This window comes from Erpetoichthys calabaricus, chromosome 9 (genome assembly GCF_900747795.2).
Source record: "Erpetoichthys calabaricus chromosome 9, fErpCal1.3, whole genome shotgun sequence".
Classification (NCBI taxonomy): Eukaryota; Metazoa; Chordata; class Cladistia; order Polypteriformes; family Polypteridae; genus Erpetoichthys; species Erpetoichthys calabaricus.
This window is the reverse complement of record NC_041402.2, coordinates 14,171,194-14,198,330: the sequence shown is the minus strand read 5'-3', so window position 1 is coordinate 14,198,330 and position 27,137 is coordinate 14,171,194. Positions and strand designations below refer to the sequence as shown.

Sequence of the window (27,137 nt, the reverse complement as noted above, 5' to 3'; positions counted from 1 at the left end):
GGATGAGACATGACTGTTCTGGAAGAGGATGCCAGACCATACCAGAACTTATGTCATTCACTTTCAAGTTTTGATTTTTAAGAAAGTATTTGACGTTAACAGTTATAGTTAAGTCTGTGATGTGTGCTTCTTTATTTATTTATGTAGATAAAAGTTGGGACATGAAGCCTGTGCAACACGTGTCAATTCAAAACTCAATGGAGTGCCAGGATCAACGTTGAATGGGAAAAATTGCAGGGCATACACACACACACACACACGTCCACACTCACTCATACCAGTCCAATTAAGACACAGTCATCCTAATCAGTTGCCCCCCAGCCACCTTTAAGCTCTGAGGCAGCAGCACTAACCATTTTGCCACAGCACAAAACACAATTGGTATTTCAATTCTGTACACTTGGAAATCGAGATTGACAAAGATGGTAAAGAAGCTATTACTCTTAAACACAAATGGGATGTTCATGTATTCCGAGATTAAGGGTAGATCAATGTCAATCACATTAAATGGTCATTAAAATTTCTTTGATACATTCAAATTTGCTGTTCAAGCATGCCTTCGTTATTTTTTGCTGTTATAAATAAACAAATCACATTCTATACCTCATTCAAATCAAACCAGGCATTACCTTCCAGTCCTCATCTGGAGAGCAAAAAATCAGAAGATTTAATCTGAAATGATCACTCAGAAATATTGAGGCCTCCAAAAGGTTAGCTTAGCATGCCTAACTAATTAGCGACAATAGTCATAAATGTCTGCCAAATTCTGGAGAGTTCATCATGATTTTTTAATATAATTTGAACTCAAGAGTCTTCCAGATGAATAAAGGTAATGTGCTAGCAATGTATTGTAAGAGGCCACGATATATATATACTGTATACTGTGAGGATCCATCACGTGTTACCTCAAATAGAGCTTTTTGTACATCCCAAACTGCCTGATATGTCGGCTAATATTTTATTCTAATTTTTATGTTGCAGTACACCAATACTGATTTTTTGATTTACCTTATTTTATGATTTTTTGGGCTTAGTCTGGGTTTTGACCTATGAGGAATCCAAATAGGCCGTTAGTATCCATTTTGCTTCTGTAATTGTGTGTCATGATTAGGTTTTGCATGAATTCATTATGTATTTTCTAATGTCTTGAGCACTATTTTTTAGGTCCTTCTATCACTGCCATCATCGGTGCCACTTCCCACATTGCTAGGGGTGTGGCTTCTAAGGTCATGACCCACGGGTAATCAGCATGATGGGATAAAAGGTCATCTTGGAATTCCATTTATTACCAGGTCTGTGGGTGCAAACCTCTATATATATATATATAAATATAAATATATATATATATATATATATATATATATATATATATATATATACACACGAGGGGGGACCTAAAAATAACCGGAATTTTGTTGTTGTTAGGCTGGCACTTGTAGTACGTGGTTGGGCTGCTAGGGCAATCTAGTTACACTCCTCACAAGTCAGTCTGCCAAGTGCCATCAGTCTGGAACGTTGTGCTTGTGTTCAGTGAATTTTTTTGTAAAAGTAGGTTGCGCAACAGTTTGAGAAGGAAACGCCCTGATTTGTGGGAGTCGGGCGATTGGTTCTTTCATCATGACAACGCTCCATCTCACACTGCTCTCAGCATTCGCCAATTTTTGGCAAGAAACGGTATGACAACCCTGAACCACCCACCCTACTCACCGGATTTAGCTCCGTGTGATTTCTTTTTGTTCCCTCGGATGAAAAAAGACTTGAAAGGAAGGTGTTTAGCTGACGTCGAAGAGGTAAAACAAGAAACGACCAGAGCATTAATGGGCATTACTTCAGACGAATTTAAAAAATGTTTCGAACAATGGAACAAACAGTTAGATAAGTGTATTTCCGCCAATGGAGAGTACTTTGAAGGAGACTAATTGTAGTTTGTACAGAAAATTAAATTAAACACGTTTTAAAAATATTTCCGGTTATTTTTGGGTCCCCCCTCGTATATATATGTATAAATATAAAAATAACACTTAAAAGAAATCTTTTGTTGTAGTGTTTCCCTAAAGTTTCACTTGGGGTTGAGCAACGTCTGTGTTTTCATTTTGAATCTTGTCTTTCGCTAGCATTTCAAAGCTAGGTTTATTTTTTGGTTCCATTTTTTTGTGCTTCTGCCTGTTAGCTCAGTAAGTACATCAACTGTCCATTTACTGGGAGGACACTGTGATTATGCAATATATTGACCTGTCCTAATATTTCTTGTGATTTCTGGTTGGAGCCACAGGAGGCAGGGCCCCTTAATGTTACCACTCGTGAACGCTCCTTCTGGCTTTTTAACCAGGCTCAGGGGCAGGAGAACACCGTGTATATAAAGGAGACGTTATGCGAGTATTACTATTTTAATGATTCTCCTAATTTTATTTTGCACCTGTTCCTGTTTTTTCTCAGAATTGTGGATTTTGAATTGTTTGCTTAGAACTGCTTTTCTGGCAACACCTTTTTGCCTATTTTTGCTCTTTTGAGCATTTTGTTTGTATTCTTTCAACAAATCCTTCATTTATAAAGATTCCTTGGTTGCCCATTTGTACAAAAGCTGAGGGTTTTTGGTCATCCTTCCTCTTTTGTGGTTTTTGCTATATTTTGGGAGGTTTCTTGTTATTGCTTGCCTTGTTTGGAGTCAGCTAGGCAGGAAGCTTACCGTTAACAAATTTAAGGTTAGCTGGATTTGAAGTGAGTCACCTTGGGCAGGCTGGTTAGGTTATGACCATGACTTTACTGTCTTTTTAGTTGGCCTCACACTCATTTTACAATGTTTGGGACTCCTATTAATAACAGCTATGTGTGATGTCATTAATGTCACACGGGATAAAAGATCACGGCTTATCTCTGAGACTGCGGAAAAGCAAACAAAACTAAACCTTCTAGCAAACTTCACATCTGCTTTACTCTCTGTTTCTTATCATTTTGGTTTCTGTTTCATGTATCGGGCTCTGGTGTGATTTTTGCTTCATTTCCAGTCTTGACATTTGCTTTGTTCTATGACATTTCTCCTGATTCTTTACACCCTCTGCTGCTATTTTTCTCCTTAGCAGTAATGCAAGAAGGTCTGCTGAGACTGAGATATTCCTAAAACATGCGACCACTGAGGCAGGTGCTTTGATGATATCATTCACAATAAGAATTGTCACCCAGGCACATGTTGAACAGTTGAAAGAAATGAATGCAATGTACAGTTAAATACAGAAGTTTGGATTACATTCATTTGCTTAACAGTTCTTTATATCTACAGTAAAACAACACAATTATTTTACATAAAGGCAGAAACATAAGGAGATTCAAATTTATCATAATACACATGCAAAGCAAAAAGCTTATCATCTGCCCGAAGGCATGGAATTTATTAGTCTAGCAGTAGTATTACAACTGATTACACACATCATGTCTCCCCAGAGATGTGTCTCTTAGGGTAACTGGTGACTCTGATTTTGTTGTGTGTGAGTGTGTAGAGTTGCTGTTGCCTCATGGTGTCAAGATTTGCCCTGCGCCTTCAAGACACCAAGTTAGATTCAGTAGTTTGAAAACATTCTGCTGTATACACCGCTCAGCCACAACATTAAACCCAGTGACAGGTGAAGGGAATCACACTGATTATCAAATTCCAACGGCACCTGTCAAGGGGTGAGATATGTTAGGCAGCAAGTGAACAGTCCGTTCTTGAAGGTGATGTGTGGGAAGCAGGAAAAAAAATGGGCAAGCGTAAAGATCTGAGAGACTTTGACAAATTGTGACGGCTAGACGACTGTGCCAGAGCATCTCCAAAACAGCAGGTCTTGTGGGGTGTTCTCACTGTACAACGGTTAGTACCTACCAAAAGTGGTCCAAGGATGGGCAACCAGTGAACCAATGACAGGGTCATGGGTACCAAAAGCTCAAGACGAAGGCTAGCCTGTCTGGTGTAATCCATAGGTTGGGAGAGGGTGCTGATAGCGCAGAGCCAAGTGCTGTGGGTGACACACCTTAACACCTTAATGCAACAATGTGTGTTTTTTTTTTTAAAACAGTTGCTGGGGCATAAATTACAGAAAAATGTAATGCTGGCCATGAGAGAAAGGTGTCAGAACACAGTGTATGTAGACGCAGACTAATCAGCGGGTCCATGCTGACTCTTGTCGACCAACAGAAGTGCCTACAAAGGACACAGAAGCATCGGAACTGGGCAATGGAAGAATGCGGCCTGGTCTGATGAATCACATGGACAGCCAGGTGTGTGTATGTCATTTACTTGGGGAAGAGATGGCAGCAGGATGCACTATGGGAACACACACAGCCAACAGAGACAGGGTGATACTCTGGGCAACACTCTGCTGGGAAACCTTGGGTCCTGGCATTCATGTGGATGTCACTTTGACACGTACCACCTACTAAAATATTGTTGCACTCCCCTTCATGGCCAACAGTATTCCCTGATGGCAGTGGCCTTTTTCAGTAGGACATTCTGCCCTGCCTGCCACACTGCAAAAATTGTTCAGGAATGGTTGGAGGAAAATGACTTCAAGGTGCTGAGCTGACCTCCAAATTCTACAGATCTCAATTTACTGCCTGTCTTGTTTTTTTGGCTCATTCTGTGTACTATTTGTGAGAGAATAAAGGGGAAGAATGATATTGGGGTAATATAGTTATTTAAAGGTAGCACAGTTTTTTGTGCATGATGTGGTTTGCTATGCAGTACACATTAAAAAGAAATACACTGTCTTAGAAATAGCAGGCAGAGACTGATGAAAAGGTTAAGTTAAGAAACAGAATGTTCTAGGTGGTGGTTTAAAAAATTGGCTGATGTCATGTGCCCAGTAAGACTTGACAATTTTCAGATATGCAGAAATTCCATAAAAAGGGTAAGAGCTGAACTTAAGAGATGATTAGAAGGACAAGAACGTAGTAGAATTGAGACTTTTATTTGGATATGTCATTTGGGTATTTAAGCCAATGAACCAATCAGAGTAAATGTCAGATGGTACAAAAGCTAGTGAGCCAATCAGAGTAAATGTCAAATGGTACGTAAACAATAATTCAAACCTGTTATATAAATTCAGTTATGTACGAGTCTTTGTTTTTGCTTTGACACCTCTGCCCAGGTACTATCCCCAAGCAGACTGCTATAACAGGGTGAGACACATGAACAAGCCTTCTCCTGTCTGATTTCTGGCTCTATGAGATCCTAAAGGGAATACAAAACCGGACTGGGCATGGGGCTTTCCTGAAAAACCATCTGGAGGTCGGCTGGACGTGAATCATAGAACTACAGTCATATGAAAAAGTTTGGGAACCCCTCTGAGCCTGCATAATAATTGACTCTCCTTTCAACAAAAAAGATAACAGTGGTATGTCTTTCAATTCCTAGGAACATCTGAGTACTGCGGTGTTTTCCGAACAAAGATTTTCAGTGAAGCAGTATTTAGTTGTATGAAATTAAATGAAATGTGAAAAACTGGCTGTGCACAAATGTGGGTCCCCTTGTAATTTTGCTGATTTGAATGCCTGTCACTGCTCAATGCTGATTACTTACAACACCAAATTGGTGTGATGAGCTCATTAAGCCTTGAACTTCATAGACAGGTGTGTCCCATCAGGAGATATAAAGGTATTTAAGGAGGTCAATTCCAAGTTGTGCTTCCTTCCCTTTGACTCTCCTCTGAAGAGTGACAACATGGGATCCTCAAAGCAACTCTCAAAAGATCTGAAAACAAAGATTGTTCAGTCTCATGGTTTAGAGGAAGGCTACAAAAAGCCATCTCAGAGGTTTAAACTGTCAGTTTCAACTGTAAGGAATAAAATCAGGAAATGGAAGGCCACAGGCACAGTTGCTGTTAAACCCAGCAGGTCTGGCGGGCCAAGAGAAGTACAGGAGCGGCATATGAACAGGATTGTGAGAATGGTTACAGACAACCCACAGATCACCTCCAAAGACCTGCAAGAACATCTTGCTGCAGATGGTGTATCTGTACATCGTTCTACAAATCAGCGCAATTTGCACAAAGAACATCTGTATGGCAGGGTGATGAGAAAGAAGCCCTTTCTGCACTCACACCACAAACAGAGTCACTTGTTGTATGCCAATGCTCAGTTAGACAAGCCAGATTCATTTTGGAACAAAGTGCTTTGGACTGATGAGACAAAAATGGAGTTATTTGGTCATAACAAAAAGTGCTCTGCATGGTGGAAGAAGAACACCGCATTCCAAGAAAAACACCTGCTACCTACTGTCAAATTTGGTGGAGGTTTCATCATGCTGTGGGGCTAGTTCAGGTACTGGGGCCCTTGTTAAAGTCGAGGGTTGGATGAATTCAACCCAATATCAACAAATTCTTCAGGATAATGTTCAAGCATCAGTCACAAAGTTGAAGTTACGTAGGGGTTGGATATTCCAACAAGACAATGACCCAAAACACAGTTCGAAATCTACAAAGGCATTCATGCAGAGGGAGAAGTACAATGTTCTGGAATGGCCGTCACAGACCCCTGACTTGAATATCATCGAAAATCTATGGGATGATTTGAAGCAGGCTGTCCATCAAATTGAACTGAACTGGAGAGATTTTGTATAGAAGAATGGTCAGAAAGACCTCCATCCAGAATCCAGACACTCATCAAAGGCTATAGGAGGACAGCGTCTAGAGGCTGTTAGATTTGAAAAGGAGGCCCAACTAAGTATTGATGTCATATCTCTGTTGGGGTGCCCACATTTATGCACCTGTCTAATTTTGTTATGATGCATATTGCATATTTTCTGTTAATCCAATAAACTTATTGTCACTGCTGAAATACTACTGTTCCCATAAGGCATGTCAGATATTAAAAGGAAGTTGCTACTTTGAAAGCCCAGCCAATGAGAAACAAAAATCCAAAGAATTAAGAGGGGTTCCCAAACTTTTTCATATGACTGTATATCCCCTCCTACACGCACACCCTCTCTAGGTATGTCCTGTGAATAGCCCAGTCAGTATTTGCACAACAAAACGCTACACAAGTCGCCGAGATCAGCGAATCAACATCAAATTTCTTGTGAATTTTCTCTTCTTCTGTAAAGCAGTTTTTGACTGACAGAAACCTTCCTGTCCTCAATCATCCTCCCTGTTCACCCGATTTAGCTCCCTGTGATTTTACTTGTTCCCAAAAATCAAAAGTGACCTGAAGGGAACACATTTTTCTTCAATGGGTGAAGTGAAGACAAAAATGGCAAGCCTGTTGAAGGGCCTCAAAGCAAGAAGACTTCCAGCACTGTTTCAATCAATGGAAGAAACGTATGGAGTGGGGTAGAGATTGGGAGGGGCAGTATATAGAAGGTGACAATGTTTAGAATGCTTCATCAATAAATATATATATATATATTTTTTGCCAATTCTTTCTTTAATATATTTCAAAATTTCTTCTACATGTTTATGAACTGGTGTTCTACCCAAGTGTTCCCAACTGGACAGAAAGGCAAATGAATGGACAGGCCGTTTTCAGGGGTGTGATTGCTTTGAATTAAAGACACATACGGTTCTGAAGCAGGGAGACACAAAACAGAACTTTGGACACTTTGCTTTGACAATACCAAGTTGTTTGTGTTAATCAATAGTCACAACGATCCTAATTAAATAACATAATATATTGAGCAGAATGCACGAAATTCAGTTAACAGAAACATGGGCTACATGCTGACACACAACTATGATGCCTCACCACTCCAGAGTCCTGCGTCTAACTCCCTGCCCGTGTGGATTTCGTTCTGTTTAACAACGTCTGTGTGGTGCTCAAAACACTTGATCAGTGGAAAATTATATCTTAAAAAATGCATTTTTAGGTAAACATTTTCAGTTGTCTTGTACATGTTAATGTATACAAGAGTATACAGCATACATAGCTGGGAGGCAGCCTTAGGGGATCACCGTTTTGATGTCAATGTAATCTTTTCATCCTTAAGAAGAGCTAAACTGAAGCAGGTTGAAAAGTATTGAGACTTGATTGTGAAAATGACAGCATGGTATAAAAAGTTGTATTTATTTCCCATGTTGCTATACTCATCATAAATCGTGTCCATTCACACAAATGTTCAAAACCTGTGCTCCCAAAAGAGTTCACCTGAGTCAAGTCAGGTTTAGCATTACTTGGGGTTGTGTCTGGTAGGCAAAAAATGTAATAAAAGTTCATTTTCTGGAGGTTTCTGAATTTCAGAATTGTAGACAATGGGTTGTGGAACTGTACTGTACAGTTAGGTCCTTAAATATTTGGACAGAGACAACTTTTTTCTCATTTTGGTTCTGTACATTACCACAATGAATTTGAAATGAAACAACTCAGATGCAGTTGAAGTGCAGACTTTCAGCTTTAATTCAGTGGGGTGAACAAAACGATTGCATAAAAATGTGAGGCAACTAAAGCATTTTTTTGAACACAATCCCTTCATTTCAGGGGCTCAAAAGTAATTGGACAATTGACTCAAAGGCTATTTAATGGGCAGGTGTGGGCAAGTCCGTCGTTATGTCCTTATCAATTAAGCAGATAAAAGGCCTGGAGTTGATTTGAGGTGTGGTGCTTGCATGTGGAAGATTTTGCTGTGAACAGACAACATGCGGTCAAAGGAGCTCTCCATGCAGGTGAAAGAAGCCATCCTTAAGTTGCGAAAACAGAAAAAACCCATCGGAGAAATTGCTACAATATTACGAGTGGCAAAATCTACAGTTTGGTACATCCTGAGAAAGAAAGCAAGCACTGGTGAACTCAGCAACGCAAAAAGACCTGGACGTCCACGGAAGACAACAGTGGTGGATGATCGCAGAATCATTTCCATGGTGAAGAGAAACCCCTTCACAACAGCCAGCCAAGTGAACAACACTCTCCAGGGGGTAGGCGTATCGATATCCAAGTCTACCATAAAGAGAAGACTGCATGAAAGTAAATACAGAGGGTGCACTGCAAGGTGCCAGCCACTCATAAGCCTCAAGAATAGAAAGGCTAGATTGGACTTTGCTAAAGAACATCTAAAAAAGCCAGCACAGTTCTGGAAAAACATTCTTTGGACAGATGACACCATGATCAACATCTACCAGAATGATGGCAAGAAAAAAGGATGGAGAAGGCATGGAACAGCTCATTATCCAAAGCATAGCACATCATCTGTAAAACACGGTGGAGGCAGTGTGATGGCTTGGGCGTGCATGGCTGCCAGTGGCACTGGGACACTAGTGTTTATTGATGATGTGACACAGGACAGAAGCAGCCGAATGAATTCTGAGGTGTTCAGAGACATACTGTCTGCTCAAATCCAGCTAAATGCAGTCAAATTGATTCATGATACAGATGGACAATGACCCAAAACATACAGCCAAAGCAACCCAGGAGTTTATTAAAGCAAAGAAGTGGAAAATTCTTGAATGACCAAGTAAGTCACCTGATCTTAACCCAATTGAGCAGGCATTTCACTTGTTGAAGACTAAACTTCAGACAGAAAGGCCCACAAACAAACAGCAACTGAAAGCCGCTGCAGTAAAGGCCTGGCAGAGCATTAAAAAGGAGGAAACCCAACATCTGGTGATGTCCATGAGTTCAAGACTTCAGGCTGTCATTGCCAGCAAAGGGTTTTCAACCAAGTATTAGAAATGAACATTTTATTTCCAGTTATTTAATTTGTCCAATTACTTTCGAGCCCCTGAAATGATGGGATTGTGTTCAAAAAATGCTTTAGTTGCCTCACATTTTTATGCAATCGTTTTGTTCACCCCACTGAATTAAAGCTGAAAGTCTGCACTTCAACTGCATCTGAGTTGTTTCATTTCAAATTCATTGTGGTAATGTACAGAACCAAAATTAGAAAAAAGATGTCTCTGTCCAAATATTTATGGACCTAACTGTATGTGGGGTACAATTCATATGAGGTGTGTGCATGAACTTGTGAGGCCAAATCTGGAATATTCCTAGCAGTTTTGCTATATTTAATGCAAGAAGGAGACACAGTAACAGCAATATAGTCAAGAGAGGATGTCTCAGGATAACAGCAGATGAGACGCCAACTGAATCTCTCCAAAGTAAAGATTAACAGAAGACTAAGAATGACATGATAAATGAGGAAGGAATACACCAGTCTGATGACAGCCGCTACTTCAGAAGAAGTTAAAAATCTGCTTGTTTAAGGGCTCACTGTCTTTAATTTATGAAGATGTGTATTTTTTCTTCAAGAGCTTTTCAAATTTACATTGCTAGTGACACACTCAGAGCTCAAATATTCAGACTCATTAATAGCCTGCTTTGAAGTGTGCCATCCTTGTAACATTTCGGCTTACAACAAATTAAAGTTAAGGGGGGCTTAAGTTTCCAGGTGCTCATTAGGATGGCCTACACCGAATCACATTTGCACTTGTGGATGTCACCCATCAGGTTACATACAGCGTTTATGCAACCAATGAAGGAATCGCAGAATGGCAGAAAGCTCAGAGGTTTTAAGAGCGCACACGGACCCCACATTCCCATACAACTGTCAACACGCCAAGCACTTTATAACCTTGTTTATCCAGTTCAGGGTCACAGCATCTGGTGGAGATCAAGCCTGGATGAAATTCCAGTTCACTCACATGCAAACCCACATTCATTCAAACCTTCTCAATTTAGAGACAACAGCCTTCTGTGTTTGGGATGTCTGTACCCGGAGAGAAAACCTGACACGCCAATGTTTATGTACAGGGCCTATAAAAAAGGTTCACCCCCTTTAATTGTTGTACAACACAATACCACTGGCTGACTGACAGAAAAAGATTATTTGATGTCAAAGTAGATGTGACAAGTCAAGCCAAGTCGGGGAGCATGCACCAGTACAGTGTGTTGCCACACCCACTACACAACGAAACAACTCGGGATCTCGGTTTGCAACCCCCCAGGCAGACATGCGGTCCAGTCCCACCCTCCGGAAATGACCCTCTATCTGCCGCAGCCAGGTGTTACGTGGGCGACCCTTTGGTCTGATCCAGCCATTCGGGTCCCTAACAACGAGGATCTTATGAGCTGGATCACCCTTGGAGAAACGCGCCACGTGGCCGTAGTGCCATAACTGACACTCCCTCACAATGCAGGTAATGTGCCTCATTCGGGACTCCATGAGCAACACAAAGTCAAACCAGTGGTACCCAAGGACTTTCAGGAGAGACACCAAAGAAGTCCAGTCTTCGTCTCAGGTCACTGGATAGCGTCCATTTCTCGCAACCATATAGCAAGACAGGAAGCACCAGGACTCTAAGGACTTGGACCTTTGTCCTTTTGCATTGATATCTGGAGTGCCACACACCCCTTTCCAGCGACCTCATGACCTCCCATGCTCTCCCAATCTGTCTACTGACTTCATAGGAAGAGTCACCAGAAAAATGAATGTCACTGCCGAGGTAAGTAAACCTCTCAACGAGGTCAACACTCTCTCCGCAAACAGACATGCTGCTGATGGCTGTGCCTAAGAGGTCATACTAATACTACTACCCTGACATACCACTGCATAAAAGAGCACACATGAGTATAAACTAGTAGAACATACACAAAAATGTTCCACCAACACCAAAGGACCTGTGTCTGTGCAGTATACGACTTCAGTGACTGTAGCCCAATTCTTGTTTCAGTGCTTTTATGCCCAGGTCACCTCAAATTTTTCTAACTGGATGAATGTCAGAGATTCTACCATCATCTTTGTTTTTCTACTGCTATTCAAAGGGCGAAGTGGTGGCTCTGAGGCTAGGGATCTATGCCAGTTGCCGGTTCGAATCCCATAAACGCGCCAGGACTCTAAAGAGTTGGACCTTCATCCTTTTACAGAGATATCGGGAGCGCCACACACCCCTTTCTAGTGACCTCATGACCCCCGTGCTCTCCCAGTCCATCTACTGACTTCATAGGAAGAGCCACCAGAGACATGAATGTCACTGCCAAGGTAAGTATACCTCTCGACGAGGTCGACACTCTCTCCGCTAACAGTCACACTACTGATGGCTGTGCCCAAGAGGTCATTAAATGCCTGGATCTTGGTTTTTATTCAGGACACTCACAAGCCCAGACACTCAAGACTCCTCGCTCAGTCTCTCGAGAGCCCCCATCAGAGCCTCCATTGACTCCATGAAGATCACAGCATCGTCAGCAAAGTCAAGATCAGTGAACCTTTCATCACCAACAGATGCCCCACAGCCGCTGGACCCCACGACCTTGCCCAACACCCAGTCAATACAAGCATTGAACAGAGTAGAAGCAGAACACACTCCTGACAAACCCCAGAATCAACTCAAAAACAGAAAGTAAATATGGATATCTGCAAAGTGTATAAAACACAAAATAACTCATTGCATAATTCACCCTCTTTAATATGACACCCCTAAACCATCACTGGTGCAGCTAACTGGTTTTAGAAGTCACAGCATTCGTCCAGTGGAGAACACCTGTCTGGGGTTTTAGTTGATTGTTGTCTAAATGCACCTGAATGTGGAAGGTCCGGCTTGTGCCAAGTCAATCAATATGGTGGCCTAACACTACACGATACAGACAAAAGAACACTCCAATGAACTCCATGAAAAGCACCAGTCAGAAATGGAGACAAAAAATATCTAAGTTGCTGAAAAGCCAGTTAAATTAGTCATTAAGAAACAGATTTGGTCAATTATTTTGTGTTTTATATTTGTAAATAATTAATATCACTTTGCAGAGGTCTATTTTCACTTTGAAATTGTGTGTCAAAAAAAGCCAAATTAAATCCACTGGGATGCAATGTTGTATAATAAGCTGCTCAAAAAATGAACACTTAATCATCCCAGTTTAACACCAAGTCATTGAAGCTTCAGGGATCATCAGTCTGTCCAGTTAGGAAGCATAAGGGCTACTGGTGTGCATAGTTCCGATCAAACTGTCAGAAACAGACTCCATGAGAGTGGCATGAGTGCCCAATGTCATCGAGTGAGAACTGTGCTCACAGCCCATCACCTTAGATCTTGACTGGCATTCACCAGATGTAATAAGCATACGTTTTAATATGTCACTCTACCATGTGCAAATCTAGCTTATACATCTGCCCTTTTCTACTCACATACACAGTTGACACAGAGCCAGATTTAGCACAGGGGTTCACCATACAGAACTGTTAGGCAAGCATTACAATATAAGACAAGACAGATAGAGACAACTGTCGAAATGAGCAGTCAGACTGAGGACGGCTGTATACTATTTTTATCTGTCAAAGTCAGCAAGAAACTGCATCTTCTTTTGTCTTGTTTGGAATGGCATGATTCACCGAAGTGGGGGCCTGCATGTGAAGAAAGAGTATAAAGCCTTGGAACATTGCCCGGCACACCTTTGACGCCAACGGACGGATGGGTGATAATGTCATCCGATCCTGAAAATCCTTCCCCTACTACGATGAAAATGGCAGACTCTACACATCAGGCCCCCACTCCCAAACTGTTTTTTTTTTTTTTGCCATTGGCTTCCTTTGTCTGTTATGCAGTGTAAGCCGACATTAAACATTATTAACAGTTATTTCTCCTATGTGACTTCTTACCGCCGTATCACTAATGAAGGGGTATCACCCTTTTATTCCATATCTATATACAGGTGCTGGTCATAAAATTAGAATATCATGACAAAGTTGATTTATTTCAGTAATTCCATTCAAAAAGTGAAACTTGTATATTAGATTCATTCATTACACACAGACTGATGAATTTCAAATGTTTATTTCTTTTAATGTTGATGATTATAACTGACAACTAATGAAAGTCCCAAATTCAGTATCTCGGAAAATTAGAATATCAATTAAGACCAATGCAAAAAAAGGATTTTTAGAAATGTTGGCCAACTGAAAGGTATGAACATGAAACGTATGAGCATGTACAGCACTCAATATTTAGTTGGGGCTCCTTTGGCCTGGATTACTGCAGCAATGCGGCGTGGCATGGAGACGATCAGTCTGTGGCACTGCTCAGGTGTTATGAGAGCCCATGTTACTCTGATAGTGGCCTTCAGCTCTTCTGAATTGTTAGGTCTGGCGTATTGCATCTTCCTCTTCACAATACCCCATAGATTTTCTATGGGGTTAAGGTCAGGCGAGTTTGCTGGCCAATCAAGAACAGGGATACCATGGTCCTTAAACCAGGTACTGGTAGCTTTGGCACTGTGTGCAGGTGCCAGGTCCTGTTGGAAAATGAAATCTGCATCTCCATAAAGTTCGTCAGCATCAGGAAGCATGAAGTGCTCTAAAACTTCCTGGTAGACGGCTGCGTTGACCTTGGACCTCAGAAAACACAATGGACCAACACCAGCAGATGACATGGCACCCCAAACCATCACTGACTGTGGAAACTTTACACTGGACCTCACACAACGTGGATTCTGTGCCTCTCCTCTCTTCCTCCAGACTCTGGGACCTTGATTTCCAAAGGAAATGCAAAATTTACTTTCATTAGAGAACATAAATGTGGACCACTCAGCAGCAGTCCAAAGGCGAGACGCTTCTGACGCTGTCTCTTGTTCAAGAGTGGCTTGACACAAGGAATGCGACAGCTGAAACCCATGTCTTGCATACGTCTGTGCGTGGTGGTTCTTGAAGCACTGACTCCAGCTGCAGTCCACTCTTTGTGAATCTCCCCCACATTTTTGAATGGGTTTTGTTTCCCAATCCTCTCCAGGGTGCGGTTATCCCTATTGCTTGTACACTTTTTTCTACCACATCTTGTCCTTCCCTTCGCCTCTCTATTAATGTGCTTGGACACAGAGCTCTGTGAACAGCCAGCCTCTTTAGCAATGACCTTTTGTGTCTTGCCCTCCTTGTGCAAGGTGTCAATGGTCGTCTTTTGGACAACTGTCAAGTCAGCAGTCTTCCCCATGATTGTGTAGCCTACAGAACTCGACTGAGAGACCATTTAAAGGCTTTTGAGTTAATTAGCTGATCAGAGTGTGGCACCAGGTGTCTTCAATATTGAACCTTTTCACAATATTCTAATTTTCCGAGATACTGAATTTGGGACTTTCATTAGTTGTCAGTTATAATCATCAACATTAAAAGAAATAAACATTTGAAATACATCAGTCTGTGTGTAATGAATGAATCTAATATACAAGTTTCACTTTTTGAATGGAATTACTGAAATAAATCAACTTTGTCATGATATTCTAATTTTATGACCAGCACCTGTAGTTTCGGGTTATGTAAAATGCCGCAATTACAAAAGAATTCATTCCCAGGGAGCTAGCACTCCATGCTGGATACACCAGAGAATACCACAATTGGCAGCTCCGCCATTGGCACCCCATTCTCTTGTGACAGACGTGATAGAGTCTGGAGACATCATGGTGAATGTTATAAAGCCTTCGACATCATTCAGCATGACTGGTTTGGCGGTGGGTTAGTGATGGTCTGGGGAGGTACGTATATTCTTGGAGGGTCACACAGATCCCCACATGCCAGGCAATGGTACCTTTTAGCGCTGTTAGATACCGGGATGAAATCCACACAGCCATTGTTAGACCTTATGCTGGTGCAGTGAGCCATGGGTTCCTCCTGGTGCAGGACAATCAGAATCAGAATATCTTTATTGTCATTGTAACAAATATAACAAAATTAGGTGCAGTCTCTGTGATGTCAAAATATAAATAAAATATAATTAAAAAAAAAAGGATAAAGGATAAGAAGAAATAAGGTAGAACACAAACATTTAACATAAGACCTTAATTGCACATTAATACTATTGCACAAGATGTCATCTATTGCACTGCTGCAAATGCCTAGCCTCATGTGGCCAGAGTGTGTTGGCAGTTCCTGGATGACAAAGACATTGATGCCATTGACTGGCCTGCACGTCTGCCAGACCTGGACCCAATGGAAAACCTCTGGAATGTTATGCATCGGTGCATCTGACGCCACCAAGTAGCACCACAGACTGTCCAGGTGCTCACTGCTGTCCTGATCAGGTCTGGGAGGACAAGCCCCAGGACACCATCCGCTGTATCATCAGGAGCATGGCCAGATGTTATCGGGAGTTCATACAGGCACGTGGGGGTCATACACACTACTCGGTCACATTAGGAACTGCCGTGATGAAATTCACACAAGTTGGATCAGCCTGGGATTTCAATTTTTGACTTTGATTTTCGGTGTGATTCTGTTGAATCAGCCCTCAATGGGTTGGTGATTTTGGTTTCCATTGACTGTTATATCATTTTGCTCTCAACGAATTTCACAGGACTACTCAGTAAAGATTTTTCACTTGGATATTTCATTCATCGAGATCCAATGTGTGGTTTAAGTGTTCCTTTAAATTATTTGAACAGAGTATAATGTGTGACAACGTCCAAGAGGGGTTTAGAGACCTCCAAATCTTGACTTGATGTTATTCAGACATCTCTATGAACAGGATGGATGAGCTTGTGGGGCTGTATGGCCTGTTCTAGTCACAACTTTCCTAATAACTTTTAATTGACACTGTACGAGCCCACGTGCACTCATACAGGGCCGATAAAGAGTCACCCAGCAGTCTACCACATACGTCTTTGGGATGTGTGAGGACAATACGTGTAGAAACGGGGAGAACGTACAAAAGAATGTGCAACTGTGAGGAAGCAGTGCTAACCATTGCACCTATGTCAGCCAACGACTTTCAAATATAATAAATAAAAAAATTACAAGCCATTTAAAACTAACAGCAACAGACTAAGAACCCTGCCAAGGTGTAAAAAAGGAGCAAATGCTTCACGCTGTCATGTAAATGAGGCTGCTCTCCTGAATGTGATTTTAAGAAAATGCCAAGCAGATGGTGAAGAAGTGACGAGAAGACAGCTCTCTCTGTGCTCTCTTCTGGTTAGCTGCTGTGCGCAGTTCCCATATAGTGCAAAACATAAAGCTTACTCAGGGAAACCGTTGGCAGTGTTGCTTTAAAGAAACCTACAAAATAATAATAATAGAGCATTTATGCAAATTTTCAAACAATTAGAAGCTGCCGGAAAGTGAAAATAGTCTTCCGAAAAGTGTCAGCACACCGAGAGTATAGAAAACGGCACCTCTCTGAACGCGTTCCTGAAACCTGATGTTAGAGGTAAGTGTGAAAACACGTCTGTGCTCCGCTCTGCTATCAAAACTCGATTCATCTGAGGACATGATGGCTCCCAGTGAACACCAGAAAATAAAAGGTGCAACTCAATAGGAAGCGCCATGTGAAATCCTGATCTAAAAACTGAGGGAGCTGGAATTTTACTTTCTTCAAAAACTTACGACAACTGATATCACATTCACAAATCTGCCCAATCTAAGTCAGTCTTGTAGGGCTGGAGCCTCTATAAGCAGAGTAGGGAGCAAGGCAGGACACAACCCTGGAGAGGGTGCTAATCTACAGTGGGGCCCACAAAAACGGACACCAATACTCACACATAAACTCTTTTTTTTTTTTTTTTTTTTTTGCACTGAAGTTTTAGAATGATCTCCCTTTGGGTATTACGATTAGGAGTCTTTTGAAATCAACCATTTCATTAAATATTTTGGAACCATTTGGTGTCTCTCTTACAGAATAACTGAAGTTGCACTGACAAAGAGTTTAGGACACTGACTTGTATTTTAGTCTTGCTGCAGGCCTACAGTGCCCTCCATAATGTCTGGGACATTGACACATTTTTCCTTGATTAAACACTCTGCACCACAGGTTAAAACTACAAATCAAACAAATCAGACATGATTAAAGTGCACATTGCTGACTTTCACTTAAGTGTGTTTGCATACATTTCGGTCACGCTATGTAGAAACACTTTTTATACATAATGTCACATATGCCTTGAATACAATGACTGCTTGAAATCTGTGATTATCACAGAAATCACCAGGTGGTCAGGATCTTCTCTGGTGATGCTCTGCCGAGCCATCTTCAGTTGCTATTTGTTTTGGGGGCTTCTCACCCTTACGTTTTCTCTTTAGTATATGGAAGGCCTGCACAACTGGATTTAAAAAGGATGACTGGATTGGCCATTCAAAAAATTTCCATTTTTTTACCTTTGATAAACTCCTGTGTTGCCTCAGCAGTATGTTTGGATCATTACCTTGTTGTAGGATGAAGTGCCGTCCAAGGAGTTTGGAGGGATTTACCGGAAATTGAGCAGATCAGATGTTTCATTGCTCCTCAGAATTCATCATTTCACTGCCATAAGCAGTTCCATCATCAATGAAGAGAAGTGTGCCAGTACCTGTGGCAGCCATACATGCTCAATCTTTAACACTCTCAGCACCATGTTGAACCAATGAGGTGGTCTGCTTTGGATCTTGGGCAGTTTCATTTTTGTCTCCACACTTTGCTCTTTCCATAACTCTTTGCCTCGTCTGTTCACAAGACCTTTTTCCAGACTTCTACAGGCTCTTTTAAGTCCTTTTCCTCAAACTGTAATCTGGCCGTCCTGTTTTTGTGGCTAACTAGTAATGAAATCTTCTGCGGAGGTTTTCCTTGGCCCACCAGTCCATTTGTGATTACTAAGCTCACCAGTGTGTTGTTTCTTCTTCATGATATTCCAGACAGTTGATTTTGGTCATCCTAAGGTTTTACTGAGATCTTGAATGGTTTTATTCTTATTTTTCAGCCTCATGGTGGCTTCTGTGACTTTCACAGGAATAGCTCTTGTCCTCATGTTGAAGAATGACAACGAAAGACTGCAAAGTATAGAAGCAAACTGAGGTATCTTATGAATCCATGAAACCCACCTGAGGAATCACAAACACCTGTGAAGACAATCGTCCCAAACATTACGGTGCCCTGAAATGTCATTTCTGAAACATACTGTATGCAATTCCCCTTAAATGAAAGTCTGCAATGTGCACTTTCATCACGTCTGAACTGCTTGATTTGTAATTTTAAGCTGTGGAGCAGAGGGGTAAAGACATGAACTGTATTGTTTCTTAAACTCAGGCTTAGCCGTGGTTTGTTAACATAAACCAAGTGTGAGTCTTCAGGTGACATTTTACAAGAAATAATGCAGTCAATGCTACACACTCAGTCTACAGTTCTATTCCCCCATCTTGTTATTAGTTGAACTCTATACACAGTATAACACCCCAGCCAAAAATCAAAGTCAGGCGTTCCAAAGATTTGATTCCTTTTGCCCCGAAGTCACTGTTATCATGCAAGTATGAAAGGGAAACAGAAGAAATCTCTGCTAAGCAACCTCAACAGCAAGGCAGGAAGGTGACTGTCAAAAGTAAGAGTGCACACGCTGAGACGAAGCAGCAAAAGAACAGACACCAACCAAACTCCTTCCCACAGGAAACGAGACGCACACAAAGGAGAAAAGTTCTGGGTTATTTAGGCATTTATTTTTAACCGCTTCCAGACCAGTTAGTTCATACTGCACTGCAAACCATGGAATTGTCCATAAACACAGCCACCCTTAGAGCCGCAAACAATTCTGTGGGGAGCTCGCTCAATGGAGCACAAATCAGGAGCACTAAAATCAGTAGAGCTGCGTAACATACAGTGGACTCTGAAAGTATTCAGACCTGTTCACTTTCTGCATACTTTATTGTGTTGGATGGATAAATTAGACATTTTTTCCCCATCAAGTTACACTTAAAAACCCAAAAAGACAAAGTGAAAACAAATTTTCAGAAAGGTTTGCAAAAATCTCATTCACAGAAGTATTCAGACCCGTAATTCAGTACTTTGCAGAAGCCCCTTGAGGTCCTGTGCACTTGGGCAGGTGTTCTTCAAGGACTTCTCTGGGTTTGGCTTCCCTCAATTCTGACCAGTCTCAAAGTCCCTGCTGCTGAGAAGCACCCCCAACAGCAGGGATGATATCGGGCAGGTGGTGAGCAGTACCTGGTCTTCATTAGACACAGAACTTGGTGTTCAACTCAAAGTTAGGCAGGCAGTGTGGCGGAGCAGTGAGCAAGTCACTTCACCTGCGTGTTATCCAAATGGAAAAATAAAAGAAATGTAACCAATTGTACCTCCAGTGTTGTAAGCAGTCTTGTATAAAGGCGTCAACCAAATAAGTAATAATAATAAAGTTCAATTTTTTTCTCATCAGACCAAAAGATCTTTTCTTCGCATGCTCTCAAAAGTCCTTTAAATGCCATCATATGCATTTTACTCAAGAGTGGCTTCCGTTTAGCTACTCTACCGTAAACACCTGACTGATGGAGTGCTGCTGGGGTGGTTGTCAGTCTGACAGGTTCTCCCATCTCAGCAGAGGTCCTCTGAAGCTCTGTTAGACTGACCATTGGGTTCTCGATCACCTTCTTGACAGATGCCTTTCTTCCTTTGTTACTCTAGCAAGAACCCCTGGTGGTTCCTAAAGTCTTCCATTTCACACTTACTGAGGCCACTGTGCTCCTGGGAGCACTTAAACCTTTAGAAATGGTACTGTCCCCTTCACTTGGATCTAGGCCTCACCACAATTTCATCATGGAAGTCTACAGAGAGTTCCTTGGATTTGTTGTCCTAACCTGCAGTGGAAATTATGGACCTTATGTACCCGGGTATATGTGTGTCTTTCAGACTGACGTCCAATCAATTCAGTTTGCCAAAGATGGACTCCAATGATGGATAATTAAAGCCAACAGGGTGGATCTGAGAAACATTTACAGTACCAAAGCAAAGAATCTGAATATTGCTATGAGTGAGAGATTCCAGTTTTTGATTTTTAATAAATGTGCAAACCATTCTGAAAACATGTTTTCACTTTGTCATTATGGGTTACCAAATGTCAATTAATGGGCAAAAATGGCAGGTGTATCAATTCAACATTAAATCTACAACATAAGAAGGTGTGCAGAAAGTGATGAGGTTTGAAGACTTTCTGAATCCACTGTAGGTATTACAGCCTCTTGTCTCTCATCTGCATCTCAAAAAAATAAATTAATAAATCCATTCAGCCTAACATGCGGACATGACTCAATATATACTTTAGCACAAGCCTTGGGCAATGTACAGAAATTATAAACAAATTTCGATACACCAAGGCTACAGTACCAGCATATGAAGCCGTGTCTGAATAATTTAAGTGCTCCTTTGTGCATTACAATAAAAATTCAGAGGAAAAATAAGAAAAAGAAATATTGTAATTTGGTTTCATAAGGGGGGCTATGCTAATGGACCTAAAAAAAAAATCTGCATCTACGAGTGTCGTGCAGACAAAGCGGTTACAATTAGCAGTGACAGCAGGAAGGTAAAACTGAGTTACTCACAGGCCTTGTGGAGCGCTGCAGCTTGGGAGGAGGAGGGCGAGGAGGGCGGACTCGCTCAGGCTGTAGCGGGGGGAAACTTCAACATCAGAACAAATCCAACCAAATAGATACATATGTATATATCAAATAAAATAAAAGAGAGAGTAAGGCAAGCAGAACATACAGCAAATACATGATATAAGGGGAGACCATAAACCTCACTGTAACTGCGCTTACAATGGACAATGATAGTCATTTTTTTGTCAATTTAACAATATACTGTACATTTGTATTGTACACTTCTGGTTTATGTATAAAAGCAAACAAAGCACTTATAATCAATAAACAAGGATGATAATTTCAGTAACACCCTGACCGAGTTGGCATCAGTTTAGTAACGTCAGGGATATTTTAATGCAGTACTGGTGCTGAGACTGCTACAGATTAGCCAATCAGGCTTAATCTTTTTAGCATTATACAATTTTTATATTTCTGCTCCTAAAATGAATTTTTGCTATAAAAAAATCAAAAGAAATTGTAGCACCATAGGTTAACAATGTAACTTATTTTCTCTGAAAAGCTATTAGGGAAAACAAGTGCAATGTATTCAAACATAAGGAACATGTTTTTAATAAGAAGCAGGTTAAAAACATTTAGTAACTGACAAAGGTATAATTGCTAATGAGACACTCTTATGATTTGAGTGCATTCATATAGTAAACAGGGTGTGAGCCTCCAAATAATCCACAAGCAAAGCTTACCCCAAGCAGCCTGGCCCCCAACTCCACAGGCTGGCTTCTCCCTACATAGACCTAAAAAGGGGCCCTGGTTTTAACTGTTACAAAATAACAGCAACAATTCATTTCTTGTATAGCTCAAAATTGGCTTTAACAGACTCCATTTTTGACACCCCCTGCCCCAGACACAGCCAGTATTGACTCTTTATGGAAACATGAAAAAAAAACTGCCAGAAAAAAAACTTGTAGGAAAAAAAATACATGGAAGAAATCCTGGGAAGAGACCAGGTAGGTTGGGCATGCAATGGGTATCAAAAAATGGGATAAATAAAACGCACAAAACAGAACACAAGTCGTTCATTTCACAGAGCTACACGGCCAGTCTGTCATGGCGACCTCAAAAATGCACCACAACAGGAGAAACGACTTTGTTCTGACGCAGCGTGTCAAGTGCAGACGCAGACAACTCTAAGGGGGAAATCAAGAAGAGATGAAACCCCTCACTAAATACAGAATTAGCACATAAGGGTACAAATTTGTTCAAATACATCATAAACAAAGTAATATAATTGGAAAATAATAAGATCTGTCCATCAGCTAGAACTACAGCCAGATTGTAGAACAGGGCTCAGAGACAAAACAAATAAACCCTAAATACACACACACACATCCTCCTAGGGAAAAGAACCATCAAAACGCTTGGTTAGCAAGGACAAGGCCAATGCATTATGTTTTTAAAGACAAAAAATTATTAGGAAAGATCTCAACAATGAAAAAAATGGCAAAAGGGAAACAGTGTTTATCTAAAAAGGCAACACATCCTCAGCAAGTAATGTAGAATCGGGGCAAAGGAGTTATCAGAGATACCAGCCATCCCAACAATGGCCTCACCTCTGAAGGGAGACGACACGGCTGACTGAAAACACCAGTTTAGAGGGACTTCTGTCCACTTATATTACGTTATTTATATAATTTACTACTTTAATTTATTCTATATTTTCATATTAATATAATATTGTCATTGTACTTATTGATATTTCTTGATAATTAAAGAGCTGAATATTTAATATGTTATTTTTTTATTATTTTTCTAATGCCCAGTCCTGGAGTTCAGCAACTAAGCATTACACCGCATATTGAACTGTGTGTAACAGGATGTGACAAATCAAATCTGAGCCAACAATTCCCCAAACACAATCCAACAATTAAAAAACAACATAAAAAATAAATTAAAAAAAAAAAAAAAAACACAGAAAATCCAACTATCATTTATCACAATAAAGGCACTCAACAGAACTTCAGTGAACCACTGAAGGATCCACTCTCAGCTTCGGAAATTATCAAGATTAAGGGCGGTCCTTCAAAAGTGACATCACGGTGACCCCACCTCTGAGGGTTGTCTTTCAAAAGTGACATCACGGTGACCCCACCTCTGAGGGTTGTCTTTCAAAAGTGACATCACGGTGACTCCACCTCTGAGGGTCGTCCTTCGGCAGTGACATCAGGGAGGCTTTGCCTCTTGGGATTTCACCCACAAACACACACAGAAGCCAAATAGTATATAAACAGGGCAACAAAGTACACAATTATTGTAAACATTTTGACTATATAATAAAACGTGAAGGTCTGTGCTGTGTGTGTGTCTGGTTCCTCCGAGCAGTCTGATTGGTCAGCTTGTCTTTGATTTAATTGGTCGGTTTGTGTTTGGTGACACATGCAAAAAAGGAAGTGTGAGTGTGAGTAGGGTTGCCACCCGTCCTTTAAAATACGGAATCGTCCCGTATTTGAGAATGAAATTGCGCGTCCCGTTTTGAATCAATACGGGACGGGTTTTGTCCCGTATTTTTTTTATCATTTTTTTTAAAGCAGCATCTCATGCAAATCATCCCACACGCATTTTATGAAGATGCCTCCTTTCCAACTTTTGATTGGGTAAAACGGGATGTGGCCCCCGCTGCAGTATGCGTCCCTTATTTTTTTGTATTAAAAGTGGTAACCCTAAGTGTGAGACACACGAGGAGGAATAAAGGCATAGGAAGCACACTGAGAGCTGGGAGCTGGAATTGCTGCCGAAGAGGCTTCTACAAAGTACGGAATTAAGGGTCTGAATATTTATATGAATAAGAGATTCTAGCTTTTGAATTGTAATAAATCTGCAAGTCTTTCTGAAAACATGTTTTCACTTTGTTATTATGGGTCATTGAATGTAGATACATGGGCAAAAATGGCAAATATATCCATTTCGGATACAAGACGATAAATGGGGCAGAAAGTGAAGGGGTCTGACCACTTTCTGAATCCAATGTAATCAGAGGTGGACAGTATTTAATTACAAATGTTTGTAAAGCTTTATTAATGAATACAAGGAAAGTTATTATAATGCGTTACCCTTTGTTTTAATCAACATTACTTTTTAAATAATTTGTGTCTGTTGTATTGTGTGAAGTGGTCTTCTTCTTCTTCTTCTTTCGACTGCTCCCGTTAGGGGTTGCCACAGCGGATCATCTTCTTCCATATCTTTCTGTCCTCGTCATCTTGTTCTGTTACACCCACCACCTTCATGTCCTCTCTCACCACATCCATAAACCTTCTCTTAGGCCTTCCTCTTTTTCTCTTGTCTGGCAGCTCTATCCTTAGCATCCTTCTCCCAATATACCCAGCATCTCTCCTCTGCACTTGTCCAAACCAACGCAATCTCGCCTCTCTGACTTTGTCTCCCAACCTGAGCTGACCCTCTAATGTCCTCATTTCTAATCCTATCTATCCTCGTCACACTCAACGCAAATCTTAACATCTTTAACTCTGCCACCTCCAGCTCTGTCTCCTACTTTCTGGTCAGTGCCACCATCTCCAACCCATATAACATAGCTGGTCTCACTACCATACTGTAGACCTTCCCTTTCACTCTTGTTGATACCCGTCTGTCACAAATCACTCCTGACACTCTTCTCCACCCATTCCACCCTGCCTGCACTCTCTTTTTCTCCTCTCTTCCACAATCCCCATTACTCTGTACTGTTGATCCCAAGTATTTAAACTCATCCACCTTCACCAACTCTATTCCCTACATCCTCACCATTCCACTGACCTCCCTCTCACTTACACACATGTATTCTGTTTTGTTCCTACTGACCTCCATTCCTCTCCTCTCTAGAGCAGATCTCCACCTCACCAGGGTCTCCACAACCTGCTCCCTACTATCGCTACAGCTCACAATGTCATCAGTAAACATCACAGTCCACGGGGGACTCCTGTCTAATCTCGTCTGTCAACCTGTCCCTCACCATTGCAAATAAGGAAGGGCTCAGAGCCGATCCCTGATGTAATCCCACCTCCGTCACTCCTACCGCAGACCTCACCACAGTCACACTTCCCTCGTACATATCCTGTGCAACTCTTACATACTTATTGTGACTATATTGTAAGGTCTGCAACAAATACTCTACATTGTACTCTAAGTCAAAATAAATTGAATTAAATAATGTTTTAAGTTAGAGTCAGCTATTACATAAAAGGGTGGGCTTTGGGAAATGGGAAAAAAAACTTTGAGTGCTTGAACAGAATCCAACGCAGACATGAACAGAACACGCCAAGAGTAGGCCGGAGCTGTGTTGCACCAGCCGTATTCCCAAGGCCACAAAGCCTCCTGGACTATTAAGAGCTCAACTTTGATAAAAGCAGATTGTTTCTTGGTCTAAGTAGGCTTAGACCCCCAAACAGAACTCTTTTGGGGTGGATGTAACATGACTGTGCAGGTGGTTTGAAGGCTGGAGCCTCTAGAAAGGCTAGAAAAGGCCTCATCTATGCTTGTGTGTTTCTATTATACTCCTATATCTGGAATCTGAGCCAAGCGATTTCTTTTTTAAAATTATATTCCATTGCATTATATACATTTTTGATGTAATGAGGTAAAATAAGGAAGGGCAACTGTACTTCTTTCTTTGAGTGTCTGTTTTTGACTGAGAATGCGCCATTTATCTATTCCACTGATCAGAAGGACTTAACACTCATAACCCTTTCCCAGTGCAGCAGTGTCACTCTCCTAATTAGGTACACACAAATGGAGCCAGAATTCTAAACAAAGTTTAATTAAAACATTCAATAATTTTATTCTACACTTGTGCTCTGAGTATAAAACTCTTTTTTTTTTTTTTTCGCCGTTCACCGCTCAGTCCTTTCTAGCACACAGTCCACTGTATCCCTTGAGGGTTCCATATTCTTCTTTCTCTATTTTGATGCCATTAATTTTGCATTTGTATCCCATATCTTTTCAACAAATAAGCAGTGCTTTGCATTTATGAATATTAAAATGCTTTCACTTATAATCTTCTCCGTTTCTAGGGTTGCTCTTCTCATTTTAAATTAAATGGGCTGCAATTTCTGAGCTCACTGTGCTATCTAGCTTAATGTGATTTGTAAAATACTCTGCTGATTGGAATGCTGCTGAAAAATGGCAAAAAGTTATTAAAAATACAATAAATAAATAAATAAAAAAGGTTACAAGACTAGCGGAGGCCAGCAAGCAAAGGTACTGTCTTCCATGACAACTTTTTAAATTTTATAATAATGTCGAGGATCACCCAAAACATTTGGACAGATTTTGGAACTGTCCTGCTTATTAATATTTAAATGGTGCCTTTTCATGGACATAGATATATTATTTATGGATCCATTTTCAACCATTAGTTTTTCTAAGCATAAGAGCTTCCTTCAGTTTATCTTTCATTTGAAGTCTGAAGAACAAAACGATGTTACTGTTATCTAGGTGATCGTTGATTTTTAAGCATGCCGGACAAGCCTGCTGCTGCCGTGTTCTTGCTCTGATAAACAGTAAGACTGAGGAAGAACTACAAGTGCCTTGAGAATGGCACTACATAAATAAAAAGTATTATTATTATTATTATTATTATTACCAGCTTAGCTCTAATTATGTATAAAGCCTCCAACTTCAAGACACACGGCAGGACAGCCCCAGCCAGCAAGGGCGCTCCCATCTGGTTTATACCTGGTCTTTCTTACCCCAAATGTCTTTCAATAGTTGTGCTCCATTGCAACAGACAATCTGAGGCTGCTTCCTGTCTTGTGCCCAGTTCTGCTGGAATACACTCTAGCCAGTGTTGTGCAAGGTCACACTTCACAAGAACTACTACAGCTCAAAGTTCAGTTCAGTTCACACAGATTAAAATGAATAAATTCACGTTCAAAAGTTCACCATTTCAATTTTG

General features: G+C 40.9%; 1 protein-coding gene across 6 annotated transcripts in view; it reads right to left on the bottom strand.

The window, feature by feature from the left end:
• dennd1a (DENN/MADD domain containing 1A) overlaps positions 1–27,137 on the bottom strand; it is a 1,314,459-nt gene that overhangs the window by 83,181 nt on the left and 1,204,141 nt on the right. For 4 of the 6 annotated variants that reach the window (XM_051931936.1, XM_051931935.1, XM_028809158.2 and 1 more), the window contains exon 20: positions 21,197–21,256. The exons of the other annotated variants lie outside the window; for them this stretch is intronic. In XM_051931936.1, the coding sequence (XP_051787896.1) occupies positions 21,197–21,256 (60 nt within the window). The remainder of the gene's footprint in view (positions 1–21,196; positions 21,257–27,137) is intronic. 6 annotated transcript variants of the gene reach the window in all.